This window comes from Halichoerus grypus, chromosome 2, assembly GCF_964656455.1.
Source record: "Halichoerus grypus chromosome 2, mHalGry1.hap1.1, whole genome shotgun sequence".
NCBI classification, from domain to species: domain Eukaryota; kingdom Metazoa; phylum Chordata; class Mammalia; order Carnivora; family Phocidae; genus Halichoerus; species Halichoerus grypus.
The window spans coordinates 103,576,681-103,598,416 of record NC_135713.1 but is presented as its reverse complement, the minus strand read 5'-3'; the positions used below and the strand labels follow the sequence as shown (position 1 = coordinate 103,598,416).

Sequence of the window (21,736 nt, the reverse complement as noted above, 5' to 3'; positions counted from 1 at the left end):
CCCTGAGGAAATACTCCCCAAGACTATCTAATCACTGCACCTGATTTCTTCTAGTATATCAGATTGAATGTGTGTGTGGGTGGATATGGAGGAAAGCAGACTGAAGCACAACCTGCTTGGGCATTCCACATCTTCTTACGTAATTGATGATATTGTCATTATGAACACAGTCAAATAGCTAAGCATGCAGGAGGGTCACCTTCCTTTTAGTTGCTGAGTTTCAAAAACTGCTGAGTTACCTTTGCATGTGATAGTACACCCCAGCTCAGCAGTGGCTGAACCATTAGTTCAGCCTCAGAGGAAATGTCTGAAGGTGGAAAAGTATGTCCCTCATGTTCCTATGCTCCCTGTTGAATCTGAGTGGAAAAATCCTTCTTCAAGTTATGAATACTTTTGTTCAACACCTTTTCCACAATGAAATATATTACATCCTCTTGTATTCTAAAGAATTTACATGGAAAGCAAAAGGAGAAGGGAGGCAAAAAAGTCATGAGTCTATCTGGACTTCCTTTCTAGGGTTAGAATAGCTGACTAGTGGCATCTGGGGATAGAGATCCACTAGAAATACCCAAAGCCCTTGTATTTAATAGTACTGAAATACAAATAAATGCAATCTCTGAGGAGGGTAGTAAGGATGCAACAAATTATCTCAATCCTGGATACTACCTGGATAATTTGGACAGTGTAGTGTGGTATTCCAAAGGATAGATTCCCCCTACTGCAAGTTTAACACCAACTTTTCAGGGAATAGACAACTTTCATCTGAATCATTCTTACAAGCTGAATTTTTATTTTTACTAAATTATCTATGTTAAAAAAAAAATCTGTGCCTGGTGTGGAATTTCACTCCATCAAGTGTTACAATGACTTTTTCATTTTCATTACAAGCAGGAGAATGAATGTAGGACAAGTGTTAGGAAACATGGCAATAAATTAGAATATAATTTACAAAAGCAAAAAAAAAAAAAGTAACAGTGTACCACATTAATACTGAGTATAAAATAATAAGCAACAACTAATCACAATAATACAAAGGTAATTTCATTCTGTATTATTAAGGATACCTATGTGACATTCACTCCAATAAAATTCCTAACGAAATGGACTGTTTGGGGAGTCATATGTATCTCAAGGGCTTTCATCAGTTGGGTATCCTGACCTTTCCTTTTTTTGGCAGGACTTTATGCCAGTGGCAGGTACTGCTCTCAGCCATGGGGTACCAGTTTCCTTGGGGCTCCCTAAGTAGCCCACATAGCATGCTACTTTTGGGAGGGCCTGCCATGGTGGCTCAGCCTCCACTGACAATCCTATCGCTAGCATTTAGGAAGAGAGCGTATCACGTAGCCACGTGGTTGACTACAGAGTTAGCAGCGGTATTGTGATGTGCTGTAGAATACGATTTGTTTCCCCACTCAGGTTTAGTCCTGTCACATTCTGTGCTCGGTTCCTTCCAGCAGAGTAACCCGATGCTGCGCCAGGAAGCTCTCTGCTCCTGGCCTTGCGGCACTAGCTGCCCCCTCTTCTAACGTCAGTCAAGGGAGCCCAGAGCAATGGTCCTCACAACGTTAGTTTCCAGGTGAGGCGTAGAATAGACTTAAGTCAGTAATGTAAGAAATCTTTTTGGAATAAAAACATGAGCTGATATTTATGTGGGGAAAAACAGATCCTAACAGGAAACCTATGCCTAAAATGCCACAGAAACCACTCATCTTTTATTTATTTCACCAGGGCACATTAGCACCAAGTTAACTGCTCTTTGCAAGGGACCAAGGGAATTCAGTGCTGGGGCCATGCTGCTCATGGGCTGCCTCGTCTTCACTGAATAGATGGCACTTGGGCTTGACTTCTCAGGGCAGAATACATAGGGGCCCTGGCAATTTCTGTGTATTGTCAGGAGCTTTCTCTGGCAAGCTCAGGGACGTGAGCTGTGGTGTTGAGAGAGAAAGCAGGCGAGAAAATAGGGATGACCACGACTGAGTGTGCAGAACAACATCCCGTGCTGACTGTCCATAGCAAACCTGACATTTAGGTTGGTTTTTGAAGTCTGTGAGTCTCTTTTCCTTTCTGAAAAAAGCTAATCATCTACCTTAGGTCATGGTGTAGGCGATACACCTGACATGTAGTCTGAGCACACACAGTGACGGGTTTAAGTCAAACATACTCTTTAACTGCAAGTAGTATCTTTACAAAGTAGCCATTTGGTTTGAGTTTGAGGTGTTGGTGTAGCACGGTGCACACACCTGTAGGATACAAAGCTCATTCATCAAGAACCTGCTGCAAGCTACAAGTGTTCAAGTACAAAACATAAACAAGTACCCTCTTTTTTTTACCTTTCTTTTAATCCCACTGTTGAAGCTTTTGATGAGCCTGATACGAAATTATTTGTGGATAGGGAAAATATGAGCTAGTCAATTTAATTTAGGATTCTGGATTTGATTCTAGAATTGACTTGCCCAAGAAACTTGGTTTCACATTTAATTGCCATTCAGAGTATCCATAACAAATACAAAGTAGTTGGTTGAGTGACTATTAAAATTATGCTTTATGATCTTTAGGCTTCATGAGTTTTTCTTCTTTGGTTGTTATCCCTTGCCTACTTTAAAACTCACAGAAATAGCACACTTATGTGCAAGCACACTCATCTAACCCACACACTCAAAAGCGCCCGCACACACACACACTTGCTCTCATATAAATAAATGCCCTTCTGCCATATCAAAGAAGGGACATCTGGAACCCATCACAATTGTCAGCAAAAGGATCTGCCTGGTTGTTATTGAGCCAGTCTATCTTTTGCACGGCATCATTTCAGTAAGCTCAACACGCGTGCAACAATCCAACGGGGCAGAAGCTGCTCTGTGGCCGCTGAGGATGTAAACACAATTGAGGTGGGGTGACTCAGAGAAGAACTGAGGCATCCTGTGTGATGGCAGCAAAGGGCCTGGTTCTTCGGCTCTACCGTACCCCTGGTCTGGCTTCTGCATGAAATTGAAATGTTTTTCTCTTAAAGTTTTAATGGAAATCTCAGCTTCACTTGCACAATGGCAAGTTGGCCACAGTCTTTTAGCACAGAATTTATAGACTTGCACAGCGGCAGTAACTGATGCACTGCCTTCAGCTAAGTCCTTCACTGTTGTTCGGTTTAATATAGTTTATATATGGCTCACAGCAGTGTTCAGAACAGGGGGATTATTCCTAAGGAAATTAAGTGGAATGAAGAAAAATAATACAAACTTTCATTACTTTTGATTTATAATTGCTCCTTAAATTACAATTAAAAGCCCGTTTTAGAATTTAAATTGTGGTGCTGTTGTAGTGAGATAAAGTACAGTAAATATTTTTAAGCTATGACTTAAGATTTCTGAATCTTCTTTTACTTCCATAGTTGACCAAGTCATAACAGCTACATTTTAAACAGTTTTAAATACAAATGGATTCAGTGTCATTGCTAAGTCCATAATAAAAAATATCTTAATGGTCCAAGGAGGTAAACAGGCTATTGGATTTACTCGAAAGAACACAAACGTTCCACAGTAAGCAAGTCTCCCTGTGTTGTTTGGATCTCTCCGATCTGGCATTCCCTCCTTAATACCGTGTCCAGCACTTTGGATCAATAAATCCCACTTCACAGAAGTTAAAATAATATTGAAATCCTGTCAGCTAGGGCTGACCAGTGGTTACGTTTTCCACAGGGTAATGCATTTGCAAGGCCATCAATCCTCTTCCTCTGGGTGGCTCTCTTTGATGGACGCATTTCCACGATGAAATGACAAGCCGCTCTCTCTGGCTTTCCGTGGGTCAGTGTCCTTGGCAGGTCTTACAACACATCTGTCTGAAGTATGCTCGACTACAGAACTTGAACTTCAGCACCAGTGGGCAATAAGCCACTTTGTTCACATCTTTGCACTCTAACGAATGGGGGCAGAAAATGGAAAACAATTAGAGGCACATAAACAAGTGCATAAACAAGCCAATGGGACTGCATGTTCGGCAAGGACCCCCTTGCACCAATCCACCTTGGCTTCCACATCCATGTGGTTTTTGTTTTTGTTTTTAAGCATACCCTGTCTGGTACAGCCTACCAGAAACATTCTTTTGATAGATTTTAACACAATTTAAAAAAAAAATGATTGCAAAGCTTTTCTCCCAGACTTTTATAAGTATGGTACATGCCCACTGTGTCTTGAAAGAATTACCATTTGTTGGGATAAGTGATCACTTTAGACAGCTTGGAAACATGAGTCATTTTTCTTACAGCGCTTTTATTGCTTCTTTCTCAAGGGTTATTTTATTCAGCAGTGCAAGGTTATCCAAAATCAAACATGAGTTGCATTGTTTGATACCAAAGTACACATGTCTCAAGAGAATCTCTGCATCTGTGAGGCGTGGGGATGGGCCTGGGTGAATGAAAAGGATTGCTGACAGTGGCCTAGATTCAGCAACTACACTAGACAAAGAGGAAAACTTTGAGGGGTTGGCCTCAAATGGCAGCAGTCTGTGGGTTATGGAAACATGTAGAAATGTCTTTTTTTAATTTGGAAGTGAGACATGGCCTTCTTTTTTCCTATGTGTATTTTCTCCTCAATGCTAGAATTGCCACAGTTGAGGTCTGTAGTTCTTGCAGCCAGAAGGTGAATAAATGATTCTTTCTCCATCTCCCCTTGAGGCTGGTTGCAGAAGATGGGGTGAAGGGGCCAGTGTAGAGAAAGGCACACCAGTCTTTGATCCTAGGCACCCCTCTCACCCCCCAGATAACCCCACTATTTCTAATAATGATATTCTTCTCTAGTCCTCTGGTCACTTTTATCTGGGGATTTTAAAATACTTTGTAAACCTAGTAATTAAATTTCCATATGCCTCCCAGAATCAAAGTTCCACCCTCATTTTTCCAGGTGGTTATACTGAAGCATCCTGGGTAAACTGCTGAAGGTATTTAGAATCAGGCAGAACCCTGGGTGAAGTTCAGTGTAACAGGACAGTTTTGTCGTTGTTGCTTGCTTGCTTATTTGCATGTTTTTTCCTGGTTTCAGAAATCCACTGAAGTTCTAAGAGATCATACACATGATACACAAGGCATATGATAAACTTGAGAAATTATATGCGAAGGAATGGGAAAGTTTTCCATTATTATTGAGAAGTAAGGTAACAATTTTATTGATCTCACGTTCCAGGCTCTTTCAGTGAAAAGACTTAAATTTTAAACGGGAGCCCTCAATCTTCTGCAAACATAAACGCTGTCACCAGCAAACTCCCTTACTCACAATTTGACTTACAAAGAGAATAATAGTTAGAAATTTGAATAGAAACTTTCTGCACTAGGATTCTCAGTAAATTTAAGTTTTGGCTGAAAGAACGGCGGAGAGACAAGAAAAATTTCTTTAAACTTTGTACTAAAAAGAAATCAGATGATATTTTGTGAATCAAGTATGAATTTGAGGTGAAAAGATCTCCACATATTTTAATTTGGAGGTCACTTGGCATTTTTTTTTTCCTTTTCCTCTCCATCATGACCAGTAAAAAGTAATCAAAACAGGTTTAGACTAAGAATATTTTTGTTGGGGGGAAAAAGTTTTATCAGTGTTACCAAGAGGGATATATTGTCAAGGTAATGCAATTATTAAAATGATGAGAACGGCGCCTGTATGGTTCAGTGGGTTAAGTGTCCTTTAGCTCAGGTCATGATCCCAGGGTCCTGGGATCAAGCCCCCTCCCCACCCCTCACAGGCTCCCTGCTCAGCGGGGAGTCTGCTTCTCTCTCTCACTTTCCCTCTGTGCTTTCTCTCTCTCTTACTCAAATAAATAAATAAATAAATAAAATCTTTTTTATAAAATGAGAAAAGCCAACACAGTATCATTCATCTTTAATTCCAAATCACCACCCTAATGGGGCAGCCCACCAGCAGAGACTACCCCTCAGAGTTGGCAGCGGGGCTTGATGGATCACGTCAAGTTCAAAATAAATTTTAGCCAAAATATAAAGATGATTTAGTTGATAGACAGATAGAGGAGGATTAGTTGCTTTAATAGTACAAGGAAATAAAATTAGAAGCCAGGCTGCCCTGGTTTAATCCTAGTTTTCTCATTTACTGACTTTATGACTCTGAACAGCCTCTCTGTGCCTGAGTTTCCCCCTCTGTAAACAGGGATGATGAGAGTTCTCACTTCCACACATAACATGTATATCCTATGATGCCACCTGGAGCAGTGCATACAAGGTTTATGAGCACTTGATAAGTGTAAAACATCGAATTACGACTGTTATTACCACTATTAGTTATTACCTCGTACCACCTGATAACAGTAAGTTGTCCTTTGACTTTCTCCATGAGGACGCAATATTTAGATTACTACTGAGAAAATGCTGTCCTATTGACACAAGTCAGTATTTTCTGGGGTTCAATTTTATTGGGAGATTCATTACTCCATTTTTGGAAGAGTTGCTGGTCCAGGAAAAATCTGAGATGAGCAAAATACAAGCAAATTCATAGATTTTTCTTTTAGATTTAGACCTTGGAATCCGATTCCATAACAGATAACTACTGAATAAAAAATATTCATAAGTTGTTCCTCCCTCCAATTACCCCACCATCCACCCAGTCAGGCTATTACAAATATAAATAACTTGGGATTCAGCTTCTTAGGTGGGTGCTGGAAATGAGAGGACTCTCTTCAGCATGCAGAGACCCAGAGCACAGTCCTTTGGCCAGGAGCAGTGTCTAGCCTCGGGGTAGGCTGGAAGCCAGCTGCCAGGGTGTCCCTCTCTGAACTTTCCAATACCCCTCTCAAGTTAGTTGCCAATTACGGTGATTCCAACCAGCTTGACTGAAAGCACGAAGTCATTTGGGTCCTGGGAGCAGGATCAAGCTTAGAGAGGTAGGCACTCCTCAAGAGCGCACACGACTTGCCTGCCCCAGCACCATAACACAGTGGTGAGGGGTGGCAGACCTGGAGTGAGCTGGGCCTGGGGGTGAATTCTGGAGCTGCTTCCTCCCCATATTTGATTGTCCTGGGCCAAGTTCCTTCACCTCTCTAAGCCTCAGTTTCTTCCTCTGTGAAGTAGAGACACATGACAAGACTTGCTCACAGGATGTGGTGAAGTGGGGAACACATGGGATAGTGCTTACAAAGCGCATGCCCCTCTCCACCCTACCCCCTCCCCTGGCAGCTGGCACAGAGGAGTCACTCAGCCTGTTAGCTCTCATTATCACCACCAACACATCTGCCTCTGAGATCAACCATTGCGTATTATGTCTCTGGGATCCCTGTCAAAATGTACCTAGACTCTCAGGGAGGGTTACACATTGGCATGCATAAGCAAATTAACAAAAAGATACTAAACAGAGAGCAGGTAAATCATAATGGGGTGGGGTGGGGAGAGATGGGGGAGGAGCCAGGACTGGGGCTGCCAAGATGGGGGGCAATAGGCCTTGATGAGACATTAAAATGGAGACCCAGGGGCTGCCTGAGGACACACAGCTTTGATGCACAAAGGAAGATCCCTGAGGAAGACCCCATTCCTAATTCTTGGTTTTGCCTTCTAGAGACTGCCCAGACAGAGAGAATCAATCTTTGTATTGATGGAAATCTATTTACTAGAGAAGATCAACTGTGACTGGTCTTTCATTCTCTCAGCCTTTAATGTCACAAGAGCTTAACTCAGTAACGATCACATTAAAAATAATTTATTAAGGGCCTCCTATGTGCCAAGAACTGCTTGGTGGTTTTACATACTTGTATATTTAATCCTTTGATGTATATAAAACATCAGATTTACATAGATGGCAAAACTGAAGCTCACAAACATTAGGAAAACCAGGCTGGTCACACAGCTGGTCAGACTAAGAGCTGGGGCTAGGACCCCTCAGTTTTGGCAGCATTCTTGGCATGAAACTACAAAAAGGTTTCTGCCTGTTAAGACTTCTCTATTCTTGGCTGATACCAAAAGTCACAAGTCAACCCTTGGTGGCATTATCATCAGAAAATTTGCTCTGCCACCTTAGAGAAAGGGGAATTAAAAAAAAAATAACCTACACCCAACAGGGGGCTCAAACTCACAGCCCCGAGATCAAGAGTTACATGCTCCACTAAGCCAGTCAGGTGACTGGAGAATGAGTAGGGTTTTATAAAAGGAGGGTTCTAGGGCGCCTGAGTGGCTCAGTTGGTTAAGCAACTGCCTTCAGCTCAGGTCATGATCCTGGAGTCCAGGGATCGGACTCCCTGCTCAGCAGGAGTCTGCTTCTCCCTCTGACCCTCCCTCCTCTTGTGCTCTTTCTCTCTCTCAAATAATAAATAAATAAATAAATAAATAAATAAATAAAAGGTGGGATCTTGGTCACAGGTATTTGAAATAGCCTGAACACTTTTCTTCAGCTTTACCTTCCTCCTTCAATTGTGTAAAATGACATAATTGAAAGGTGATTTGAGATACACCAAGAAGTTTTAAAGCCCCACTATTACAGAAAGCTGAATGTAATCTTTAAATATATTAGGAGAAGTTTTAAATTATACTGGGGCATTCAGCCCATCTGCCACTTTTTTTAGCTTACCTAGAGAGGATTGACTTGTTGACCTCTTGAATTGACTCACTGACATTCTGCTGATGTAGTCAAGAAGCCTTAATTATAAAACTTATTCACCAGCCTGCTTCATTCTCAAAGCCATTAAAAATATGAAACAATATAAGTAACGAATCACTCAATTCTATACCTGAAACTAATATTACACTATATGTTAACTAACTGGAATTTAAATAAAAACTTAAAAAAAGAAATAATCTTCTCACCCTTGAATCAATACACAGTACAGTGTAAATTACATTTGCGATAAAAACCATTCTGGAAAAGCTCTGCATATTTAAACCACAGTTTCCTGATGAAATAAAAACAATAATAAATGTTCTGTTCTAGTTTCTGAATGATCTTCTTCAGTAGGCACTGATTTCTAGCTAATCTCTAAAATATCTAATAACCAAAAGCTTCTCTATACCTAAGTAATACATAATCTGTAAATAAACTATTATACTAGGAGACCTATTAAAAGGAATCCTTTAGGTAGAATCTTTTTGTAATATAATTACTCTGTAATTAATCTATTTGGAAGGTTTGGTCTTCACTATCATTTTCTTCATACAGATACGCTTATATCTAATGCTTTTTAAGTAGTGGAATCTAAGCCAGCAAGGATTTTAAGATGAAGGAGCTTGACTTTTCGCTTCTGCCATCATCATGTACCAGCTAACTACTGTCCTGGAAGAGAAAGATAAGACACTCATTCTACCTTTTCTCTTGTGAGGCCATGGGAAGGGTGAGAGGTCCTACCCAGTGGTTTCTAGGAAATATTTTGTGGACCTAACTAGTCTCTCCTTTTTTACATCCCACCTCTCCCTGAAAATAAAATTTCACTTTACCCAAGGCCAGATATTTCTAGTGGGGAGAACAATTTATGGAGTATTCCTTAATTCTTCTCAGGGACACTTGGGAGTATATCGAGGGCTGAAAGCCAATCCCCAGCCCCCATGATGTGAACTAGACCCATTATTAGAATCTGAAGTAACCTGCCACGTATGCTAGAGTGGGTCTCACTGGTAATCTGGGTTTTGGTAGAGTTGAATGATAAAATAAGACAACCTGTTTCATAGGCAACACATGAATCTACTTATCATTGATGTGCAAGTGGGTTTTCCCCCAGATGCTTTACATTAATCTTTCAAATCTCTGGCCTAAAAGACACGATTTCAAAATACTCACCATGAACAGAGGCTTATAAATTTAGGATGCAATTGGATTCAGCTTCATTGTGACTTTGAAGGCTTCACTTGGTCTAAGGAGTACAAGAGCAACTCCTGAGATGTAGTGCTCTTGCATTTATTTCATAAAACGCTACAAAGGCTGGCTATCATTGGAGTAACCTGGGGTACATAGGGACATATCCTCTCATGACCAGATGGACCATTCAGCATCTTTCTAATGCACACCCTGTGTGCCTGTAAACTATGAGATTCAGAGAAAGAACACAGTAAGTAGAGAGTTATGACTTAAGCACTTTAGGGTCTATCTTTTGGATTACAAAAGTGCAACCAGCTGTGCCTCTGTCAAACTGCCCAGGGAGATGCAGAGCCTAGTGAGAGGTGAGATGGCAAAGGCTGTGCATGTGAATGTGTGGTGTAGGAGTCAGGGGTGAGGGGTGTGAACTCAGGATTTTTCCTGAAAAAATTGTACTTGATACGTTAGATAGGCAGACTGGAAAATGATGAACTAACAAGTTTCATTTGGGAACTTGACATTATTCATTGCAGTGCGAACAGCCCACCAACTTTTCATTCTCGAAGCAAGATGATATCAACTATAAAACTTGATTCCAATTTCATCTCACCATGGACTAAGCCATTCCTTTCTCTCTGTGTTTTCTCAGTTTCTCTTTACACCCAGTCTTACTCCCTGGATGCCTCCCACATTCATCCTCAAGGTGGTATGATCCCAACACAAACCCCACAGTTCTCTATAAACCAGACAGCCAGGAATGTGAACCTGACTGCTAAGGTGCATTATGAGCTTTTTAAAATGTCAAAGGAAAAAAAAAAAAACTCTTCCTCACCTCCTTGAAATCAAAGTCTTCAAATGACCTTCATTGTTTCTTTCACTGGTTTTAACACATCAGATGCCACTTTAAACCTCACATGCAGTAGCTGTTTTGCTCTGGGGGTCCTATGAGATTTCTGGAGCTGTTCAGGCTTTCTCTGAGTTGTTCATTTGAGGGGGACTGAGACCCACCAAAGCCACTGTTAGCCTGGGCCAGTAAACCAATGCACACTAACCATACCTTTCCTGGGTTGGTTACCAGCTCATGGCACACCAGGAATTATTACCTGACAGTAATAAATACTAGATGACAGAGTGCCTTGTGCTATTGAGAGGCTGAAAAGACTTATCATTTAAGCTACAAGGGAACCTGAAACTGTATAAAGGTGAATAAAATGGCATTTGGGATAGAATTTCAGGTAAGCTTGAGTAGGATAGTCCCAGCTGTCAGATGTACTTTAAAAAATTACTCTGAGTAGTACTTTAGATGCAGTGATACCCAGTGTGTCTATAATTCACTCTTGGTAGCAACATAGAGTTACCTTCATGATGGCGGTCTGTCAAAATCAAGTCTATAATGCTTTAACTCTTCACTGAAGGCTTTCAAGAATTAAAAACCTAAAGCCGATGTTGAATATGGCAAATTGTATCTCCCTTCTTACTTTTCCTATTTCCCTCTTACTGTTTATTTTTAATATCTTGATGCTCCACTTCTTAGTTTCATTCTCTTATTATTCTTGTTGTTTTAACCCCCCTCCATTTCTTCAATCTCTTTCCATTGTTTATTTCATTTTTATTTTTAAAAATCTTACTCAAATTCCATTATTTTATTATAGCTTTTGGGGATGAATGTGCCTAACTCCCTTATAGATCCCTAAATTCCTTATCATGATTTATACTACCCAGTAACCAAAATCTAAATGGGAGTCATCCTGGACACCTCCAAATCTCTCATCCCCATGTATGATTGTTCATCAGGTTCTTTTTATTCTCCTTTCCATTTTATTCTTTTTTCTAATGCATTACTCTCCTTCTGATTTCTACTATATCTGCCTTAGTTCAAGCCTTCATCATCTCAAGCCTGGACTCTTCATCCACACAAGGTTGACCTCCCTCTGCCCCTTCACATGCCTGCCATCCCAAGCATGTCACTCCCCAATTTCCTTCACTTGTTCTCCAGAACTTGTAGATAGAGTCCTGTCTTCCACTGCATGCAGGAACCTCCAAAACCAAGTCCCTACGTCTCTCTTTGTAGCCACATCTCCACTGCCTGCTCATCTGCCAACCCACTGCTCCCATACTGAGCTACCTCCATGCCCCCATGACTGCACATACTCGTCCTCTGCCAGGAATGCCCAGCATTTCCATGTCTTCTTGGCAAATTGTTTCATACCGTCCAGTGCCCCACTTAAGCTTGCCTTCTCCATGATGCTTCTGCTGATTACCCCCTCCTCTGTGTACTCATGGTGACTTCTTTGTACTCTGTTAGAGTACTGCCCATATTGTGAAAGTTATTTGCTGCCACTTCCACTAAACTGTGCTCCCTCTGAGGACAAAGACCTTGTCATATTCCTTTCATAGTCTAGGTGCCTGGCACATAGTCAGTAACATTTACTAAGTAAATAATAATGGTTGGGTGAATGGAGCGCATTATTTAAAAACCATTACCTTGAGGGATGGACAGATAGATATATATGTGATAAATCAAGCTCAGGAAAATATTAATGCTGGAATCCAGATGGTGGGTGTTCATTGTACAATTCTTTCAACTTTGCTGTTATGTTTGAAACTTTTTATTATTTTCATAAGAAAATGTTAGAATGGGAACCAATTCCTAAACTGTGGCTATTAAAACAATTCTCAAGATTCTATCCATTTCACCCACAGAGACCCCATGTATTTTAGATCCTAAGGGATCTCCCTTAGTCCTACTCTGTCTTCAGGTAGAGCTGAACTAGTTACTAGTAGCCTCCCACTAACAGTCAAGAGAACCTGATTCTGCTGGGAAGAAAGGGGTCTTCTACTCTCCTGCAGTAACCAGAGCCTACTCCTTCCCCCAGTACCAGATTTGTCTCCCAACTCTCCCTTAGTAACAGGCATCTCTTCTCTCCCTGGTCTGATTTTCAGAAGTTCGTATTATTTATTTATTTATTTATTTTTAAAAGATTTTATTTATGGGTGCCTGGGTGGCTCAGTCGTTAAGCGTCTGCCTTCAGTTCAGGGCATGATCCCAGGGTCCTGGGATTGAGCCCCGCATCGGGCTCCCTGCTCTGCGGGAAACCTGCTTCTCTCTCTCCCACTCCCCCTGCTTGTGTTCCCTCTCTCGCTGTGTCTCTGTCAAATAAATAAATAAAATCTTTTTTTTAAAAAAAACACGTCTTTTATTTGGCCTTGAACATTGTCATCTGCAAGGGTGTGTCCTGGTATCATGGGAATGGCTTATGAAGCTGGAGAACTGAGTAGAGAGAGACAGAGAGAGAGCACGAGCAGGAAGGAAGGGCAGAGGGAGAGGGAGAAGCAGGGAGCCCAATGAGGGGCTCGATCCCAGAACCCCAAGATCATGACTGAACCGAGGGCACATGCTCAACTGACTGAGCCACCCAGGCGACCCCCAGAAATCATATAAGATTACTCATATTAATTTCATGCAAGAACCTCTTCTCTTTTGAAATCCATGTTATCTGCCCATTTCATATCTTTATGAATGACAACTTATGATTTAATTCAACCATTTCATCCTCTTTTCCCAGGGCACACACTTGGTTATTTTTCCAACTACATATTACAGCTGGTTCACAGACCACTTTAGTCTATGAAGCTTGCCTTGATCTAAAAGGTTAAAGTCATTGGTCTTCCATTTCAACTCTCATAGCACTATGTCAACTGCTCCACATAACACCTTCTACCTTCCTTTTTTTTTTCTTAAGTATCTTCCCTGTAAGACTATGAACTTATAAATGCGCTTGAATTTTCCATAATGAATGGCCAAAGCTGGCCACAACAAGCATTCAATAATTAGCTGCTGATGAAATGAATGGATAGTTTCAGGTATTTAAATGTATTCAATATATGCTACTGGGAAGCCAAAGAGAACACAAAACAAGTTATGACAGACATACCCACTTCAAATCTAATTTTGTAAGAGCGATCCTCTTTCTTTTCAATGAGTCAGCAGCTTTAGGGAATAATAGTTCTAAGATTAGTCATATTTTGCAGGAATTAATAATTTCCTAAAAGTTTCCTCCTTTACTAAGAAGGCTAAAAATACTGTGTTAACTGCTTATTTCAAATTAATATTAATAAAAAGTGATTTGGCCAGGCAGATTAAATGACCATGAGGTATTTCTCCAAATATTCAAAAAACCTCAGATTAACACCTATCCATCTTAAGAGAATTTCTTTAAGGCAGAAGTCAGTCCAGTTGCAAATGGTATTTTGCCCACCCTGAAAAATTTGCATCTCCAACTGTGAAGCTTATGTATAATAATTAGCCACCATAGAAAAGCTTTTGGGGGAATTACTAAAACGCCTAAAATGAAGCTATAAACAGAATTTTAACATATATATTGCTGTGGGTATGTTAAAAAGCCAGTTGTTTCAGCAATGACTGAGCCCGAATCTTTTGACTCAGGACAATGGTCATGCTAGAAGTGTTGCTACTTTATAATCAGAAGCCCTGTTTTCATGTTAAAATACCCTACTTAAAGAGTGAATTAAGAATAGCATAAAAATGTAGTTGAAACTGACATGTCCTTGGGCTCTGCCAAATCTGGGTTCAAATCCTAAGTCACTACTTCCTAGTCTTATAATTTGGGCAAGTTACTATCATCCTCTGTGCCTCAGTTTCCTCATCAGTGATACCAACTCTTGGAAGGTTCTTGTCATAATTATAACATGCATGTGCATGCACGCACACACACATACACAGATATTAATGTCTATGAGATATATAAGGCGGGTAATAAATATAAAGGGCCTACCATAATATCCAACACACAGTAATTTAATATGACAGTTATATCCTCTTTTCCACCTCAACCTTTTATCTTCCACCTCAGAAAGAAAAATGGACCTCCAGACCCATGTGATTATTTGCTAATAATTTATAATAGATAAAGTTGTTCGCTGGTCTTATACAAGAGAGATATTTTTATTTAGATCATTGAAAAGAGATTGTTTTGCTAAGAAAAATACTTTGGTTTGTCATGGATTTTGAGTCTTTCTTAAGAGAAGAAAAGCTAGATTTCTAGAATGTCCCTTATCAAAGGGACAAAAAAGTAGATGACATCAGAGCCAGAGATTTTGCAAATTAAAATTGTGATTTTGAATTGGTGTAGGATAAGGCTATATTTATCTGAAAGAGTAACTTATACAGTAAGGATATTGTGTTGAGGCTCAGATATAAAAACCAGCACATTTGCAAAGACGCAAGTTCTCTGCATCCTGTCATACAAGATGATTGCTCCTCCTAAAATAAAATTCTTAAGGAAACATTTTAAAATAGTGAATGTAATTTTTTAAAAAATCCTTTAAACCGGATACATTTGATCAAAAGGAATAGATCTCTTCTTAATAGGTTCATGAACACATAATTTTCATTTGAAAAATATTAACTAATTATGTTCAGGATAGTTCTCTACTTTTGTTTTGAGCAGAGCCCTATAACTGAGTTTCCTACATAATTTAAGTTAGTAGCTTCAAGATGTTCTTGTGCTGTATTTGAGCATGGCTCTATTTTCATATGACGCGGCAGTTTGAATTTCCTGACTATGCCATTTTTGTCTTTATACTTCCCATGATTTTGTTACAGTGTTTCTTATATAGTAGCATTCAGGAAATTTTAAATGAATGCCTAACTGAATAGGCAAGATATATTTATTGAAATAAGATATAAGAAAATTCAGGATTTCGGCTGGCATCTGCTATTAATAAACAGATTGCCCAATACTAAGAGAAATTTCAGAGCCCAAAGACCTTTGTCTTCCTCTATAAACAGCTACCTAATTATCTTTTTCTTCTTTTCTACAATGAGAAAATTAGCATTTGAAACACAAATAGTTTCAAACATATGCTTTCATTATATGTATAACAAGCATGAATTTTAATCTTCATGATGGTAGAGATCCATTGTTCTATCCAAAAAGAAACAGAAGTTTTCACTTCAAACTGTGGTTCATTAGAAATCATCTCTCTATTTTGGCACAAGTCAAACAGAATGCTAGGTTGGATGTGACCTTAGAGGTCACCCACTCCAATCTCTCATTGTATAGATAAGCAAACTTAGCTCCAGAAAGGTTAAGTGACTTATCAAGGTCATGTAGTTAGTGTCAGAGTCGGGGGGAAAATGCAGGTTTCCTTATCACATCCAGTAAACATGCAGCTTTCACAAAAGCTCTATACAAACCACATTACAACGGTGGCTTTATGGGGCTCTTCAAACCCTGGGAACCAGTACACGTGGGTCACTAGGGGCCACAGGCCCTTTCTCCATGGGAAACTCACCTTCAGTATTGGAAATGGGGGTACTGTCACATTTGCTTTCACACTGCTGCATCGATGGGGGCCGAACAGTTTCTGGACAGTCACCAGATGCCTGTCCAGTGTAGGAGAGACACTGCACAGTCCTCATCTGCTGGCCAAGGCCACACTGAGCGGAACACTAAACCCAAAGACACAGACAGAAACAAAATACTGATCTCAATGATTTTCAGGAGGTAAAAAGATACTATATCTTTTCAAATACCATATATATATATCAGCTTTTAAAGCCCATGTGAAGTTCATCCTTGAGAGGTGTATGATTAAGTCATTCTCCTCTAGAATTGGTTTAGAAATTATTAGATCATGTGATGACCCTAGAAAATGGAAGCAATATCATTCCCAGGAAACAAGAGATTTCTTGGGCTATTTTTCTAACAGTTCCAAGCAGGTGAACTGTCACAGGAGTATAGTAAGAAAACCCTCATGATGAAGTAGGGTAATAATTAGAGATTCTAATGCTGGACATCCCTTGTGCTCCCTATTTATTATAGGCTTATGGGCAAGCAATCTGATGGTCTACTGGAGCGCTGTGAATCTGATCAAAATGTGAGTTCAGTGTAAGAGCAGTGACTGCTGTGCAGGATGGTGACGGGGACCAGTTAAAAAAAAAAAGAGCTTAAATAAGTACCTTGAGTTTTCTCAGGTATTGTCAGTCACACAAATGTGAACCAAGTAGCATGTCTCTCTCTCCTTTTTCATCTACTTAGTAATTCAGTTACTTCAGAATTGAAGTTACTCTCAGAGTGACTTAGTTTCAGCTGGGACTAATCAGCTGTCCAGGCTGAAGAATGAAGCGGGTCTACCCTTTGGGCCTGCCACCCGGAATACCAGCAAAGCTGTGAGACTTGGGATCAAGGAGATGAGCTAGCCAGTGCCAAGACAGGTGATGGTGATGTTTACAAGGTAAACAAACCGAGGCCCCATTGAATTTATTTGAAAAAACTCTCAAAGCACTTACAGGACTTGCAAGGATATTCATAGACTCATTCATTAAAAAAATGTTTAAATACAAAATGACAAACAAATGGACCATAAAAATGTATTAAAGCATCCTTGACAATGTATTTTTACCAGTTAATTTTAATTTTAGGAAACTGAACTTAAAATATAGATGAGAAGAAAAGGACTTGACAATTTAAAAGAATAATCTGAAATTGATTACTGTAAATTTGGGAAAATCACTAAAATGCAAAAACTTTCAACTGACCTTTATATAATAGTGCATTGCAACAAAGAATATGTAAGGAAGGAAACGTCTACCTGGTTTAAATAAAAATTAGGAGAGCATGTCTGTACTGATTCTTTAATAGGATATCAATTCCATATTATGAAAGAGTTACACTTCCACAGAGACACACATAATTGCTTATAATGCTTAACCTTATCATGTGTATTCCACTTAAGTATTTTATAAATTAAATACTGCTATACAAATGTAAATTATTAATTATTTGTTATACAAATGCAAATGTTAACTATTTTATGATCATACTTTTTTTTGTTTACCCACAAGGCTGACTGAGCACAGAGCAAGTATATTTATTTGCCTTAATGGAGACTGAAAATCTTTTGCCCTTGCCTAAATGTAATGAAAGAGGTCTGTAGATACTGCTATACTCTAGAAATACTGAAGTTTGGCCAGAATTTTACTAACTACTTCTATGCAATGCCATTTTTAAGAAGTAATGGCAGGTCCAGTCCAGAGCACACACAAAATCATACTGGTATAGTTATGTGCCATGATTTGGGTCTCAGATTTTAGGAAACAACTAGCTACAAGGTTAATTATAAGACCACAGGAAAAGGGCAATAACTGTCTAGAAATTTACTTTCTGGAGCATTATTTTTTAATGTAACCTAATAGATTTCCTTTTTGACATTCAAAGGAATAATACTCAATTTTCCTTGTATTCAAATATACCAATTTGTTTTAAAAGGATTTAAGGTGGCCTTCTGCAATATAACACAATTTAAAAGTAAGTGAGACTAAAGAAAGAAAAAATGTAAGAACATAAAATGAGTCTAATAAAAATACATATGAAAAGCCCTATATACTGGCTTCCCAATTCATGATGTCCCTCAGATAAACCCACTGAAGAATAAATCTTAATAGTATTGCAAATACTGTCAATCAGGTAATCAACCTAATCCCCATACCTTTTCTGTGAAGTTAAGAGGAGCTACTTTGCAAGTGGGAAAGTTAAGACACTGGTATTAACTGATTCGTTCTTGAAGTAGTTGGGAGATGGGACTAGAATCCAAAGTTTTGTTGGCTTGCTCAAATATCTGGCCATATAGACTACTTCTTTTTCCATTCTAAGTTAAAATGTTAAGATCCAAGGAGTAGGTTCGAAAGTGTGTGGGGGTGGGAGAGACACAGCTACTTAGTCTATGTGTGGCGGCTCCTGCATGTGCCTTTTTTCATTCTTGTATCTCATACCTAGATTTCTCAGCAGTATTACTCATCTCTTGAGCCCTCATAATGACCCAGTCAGGAAACTCAAGGGTCTCAAGGTGCTGCTTCAGCAGGAGCCCCCCAGTCCAACTGCCTTACCTGGCCCCAGTCTCCAGTCACCCAGCGAGGAGGAGGGCAGCGACCCAAACTGCAGCGGATACGGACAGGGGGTTTGCTCTCTTCTGGACACTGTGCAGCTGGGAATGTTTTAGAGAGGTCACTGCTCTTGCACAGAACAATCCGATGCTTGAATCCTGGACCACATTTGGGAGTGCACTGGAAATGAAACAAATACTAATGAATAACAGTGTACTAAATAAAGATAGAGGAAAATTGGAGGAAAGTCTTTCTTGAAGTAAATGTGTTTGGGTATACAATATGTATATACACTAAATTCGGGGCAAAGTCTTTCAGATATGAAAACTCCTTAAGTTTTTAAGCAGAAGTACTTTTATCTTTTTCCCTAAGGACTTCAAGAGCTAAACCCAAAGTTTGCTTTTCTTGGCTAACTTATTTTCTTCTTTTATTGTGGGTAGGTTTATTCCTTGATTCCTCCCTATCCTTGGGCCACATTCAGCTGTGATAAGATTCTGCTAATTTTTGGAATGTGGAATCCTTGGTTTCCTACTTGCTGGGTGTAGTCTTCTGAAAAGAATCCTTATGTTATTCATAGACCATGAGAACTCATCTTTGTGAAGCAAGCTAGGGGTTGACTGAGGTGTGTTTTCTTAGAGTGTGGTAACTAAGAATACATGGCCATTGGTGAAGGTTTATTGCACAGAAAATCTCTGGACTTTCCCCTGTCCACAATGAATTTCCCAAAACATAATGAATTTGCCTATTCTTTAGTTGGACCAGTCTGATCTTCATACTGAGGAAAAGATGTCACAAAGTCTATTATTTACCTCTTCTCCACGTTAATTGGAATGTTCTCTTTCTAGAGTCACCTATTAAACATGGTGACTGACTAAAGTCCCCAACTTTCTCCCCTACATGTCTGAACCCTTCCTTAAAATCTGTTCTTCCTCTCAGTCAAGGGACGACCTTACCCATAACATCTGGAAACCCTGTTTCTATACCTTTCATTCAAAAAAAAGAAAGAAAAAGATATTTTCCAGATCTACTGTAAGAGCTACACTACACTGAAGAGAAGGGGATATAAAAATGAATAAGATGATCTCTACCTTCCAGTAGCTTGTAGTTTTTTAAAAAGATTTATTTATTTATTTTGGAGGGAGAGAGAGAGAGAGAGAGAGAGGATGCAGGGGAGAGGGAGAGAGAGTCCTCAAGCAGACTCCCTGCTGAGTGTGGAGCCCCTATATCTCTCTCACATCTGTTGATTTCTGTCTCCACTGTCACTAACCTTACTTCAGACAAACGTCATTTCCTTCATGTAATGTTGCACTGGCTTTCTAACAGGTCTCCTGTTTCTTGCTCTTACCTCAGTTCACTCTCCAAAGCACAAATCCAATTATATGCTCTTGTGATTAAAACAAAAACATCCTTCAATGGCTTGCTATTGTCTTCAAGATAAAAATTCAGACTCTAAATATGCTTACTATACCCTGCTAGGAAGGCTACGCTTACCTCTTCAGATTCATCTCTCCACACTCACATGCGGTATTCTCCGGTACCAGCCCAGTGCCACACACAATGGCAATGCTGCTGTCACTTCTGTTAGTTAACCACTACTAAAAAGAATTATGATAATAGCGGCTACCATTTAATAAACATAGTATATACCAAGTGTCGTGCTAAGTGCTATAATTTACATAGTCTTCACAAAAATCCTGTCAGATGGCAATTATTACGCTGTTTTTAAAATGAGGAAACGGTCTAGAGAAGTGGTAGAAAGTCATGCAGCTATTAAATGGCAGACCTAATGCTAACTCCTACTGTCTCCTGGATGTTAGGCATTACACTATGTACTTTGCAATTATTATCTCATGGAACCATCACAACAATCCCAACACTTCATTTTTCAAGAATCCAAGACATGCAATCATCTCCTGCAATCATGTCTTCTGTAGAATTAATAAAGCCCTGATTCCCACTTGTGTCTAGTCTTCCTGACTTTGCCCCAAGTCTCCTCCACCATCCACCAGTGTTAGAAGCCAAAGCTTTAGAGGATTTCTGTCACTTTCTTAATGCTTAATATTATCATCAATAATAACACTACTAACCTGACATTTCATTAGCATTTCACAGTTCACAAAACACTTTCAAATACATTATTCTCATACAAGTTTTTGAGAACAGTTACAGATAAGGAAAGCTTAAGCAACTTAAGGTGAAACAGATAGCAAATGGTAGAGCAGGAACTAAATCCTAGGCCTTCTGATCCACACTATAGCTCTTAGCATCAGCAGAAACAAAGTCATGAGAACATACAAGAAATACTAATTAATTATTAAAAAATAAGAGATAAAGTACGAAAAGAAGAGTACTTCTGACCTTAGGGAGATAGGCAAAAACATGTAGGATAGATAGGAAATTCAATTTTAGTATTTTAAGCTATGATTAGTTCTATATATTGGCAACATTTATTAATAAATACACTTGTGCCACTGTCCTCTCCCTTTACATTTTAAAAGCATATATATGTATATTAAAGCTGGGGACATATGCCGTTTGCTTATTTGGATATCTTTTTCCAGTAGCAAGAAGCTCCTGCTATTATTTGAAGAATGTGGTAATATCTAGCAGTCTTTGCTAAGAGCCTATGCCAAAGTCCTGCTTACAATTAGCGGAGCCAGACAATGCAATGATAGACAATTCATTCATTTGTGTCTAGAAGTGCCCAAGAAACCAAAACCAAACCAAAACAAATAACACTGGTATTAACAGGGAGAAGAATAAAAAGAGAAAGCAACACTAATATTTATTAAGCACCAGGCAGTGTTGTAAATACTTTGCATGTCATACTCTACCTGATCCTCACAGAAACCTTATGAAGTACTATTTTCACACCCACTCTACAGGTGAGAAACTGAAGCACTGAGCAAGATTTACAGATAAATCCAGATAGCAAGTTTCTACCAGAACAAAGCTCTGAAATGTAAATGTACAGAGACACAAACTCTCTGTGGGACAACATGCGATTATACACAAAACTGAGCAGCATACAATGACAACTTCTACTGAGGCAAAAAATAATTTTAGA

At 39.4% G+C, this 21,736-nt stretch overlaps 1 protein-coding gene across 1 annotated transcript in view; it reads right to left on the bottom strand.

Moving 5' to 3' along the window:
* Positions 1-777: 777 nt before the first annotated feature.
* ADAMTS6 (ADAM metallopeptidase with thrombospondin type 1 motif 6) overlaps positions 778-21,736 on the bottom strand; it is a 295,911-nt gene continuing 274,952 nt past the window's right edge. The window contains exons 23-25 of the mRNA XM_036117447.2: positions 18,673-18,849; positions 16,080-16,236; positions 778-3,908 (exon numbers count right to left, since the gene is read on the bottom strand). Coding sequence (XP_035973340.2) covers positions 3,799-3,908; positions 16,080-16,236; positions 18,673-18,849 — 444 coding nt within the window. The 3' untranslated portion in view covers positions 778-3,798. The remainder of the gene's footprint in view (positions 3,909-16,079; positions 16,237-18,672; positions 18,850-21,736) is intronic.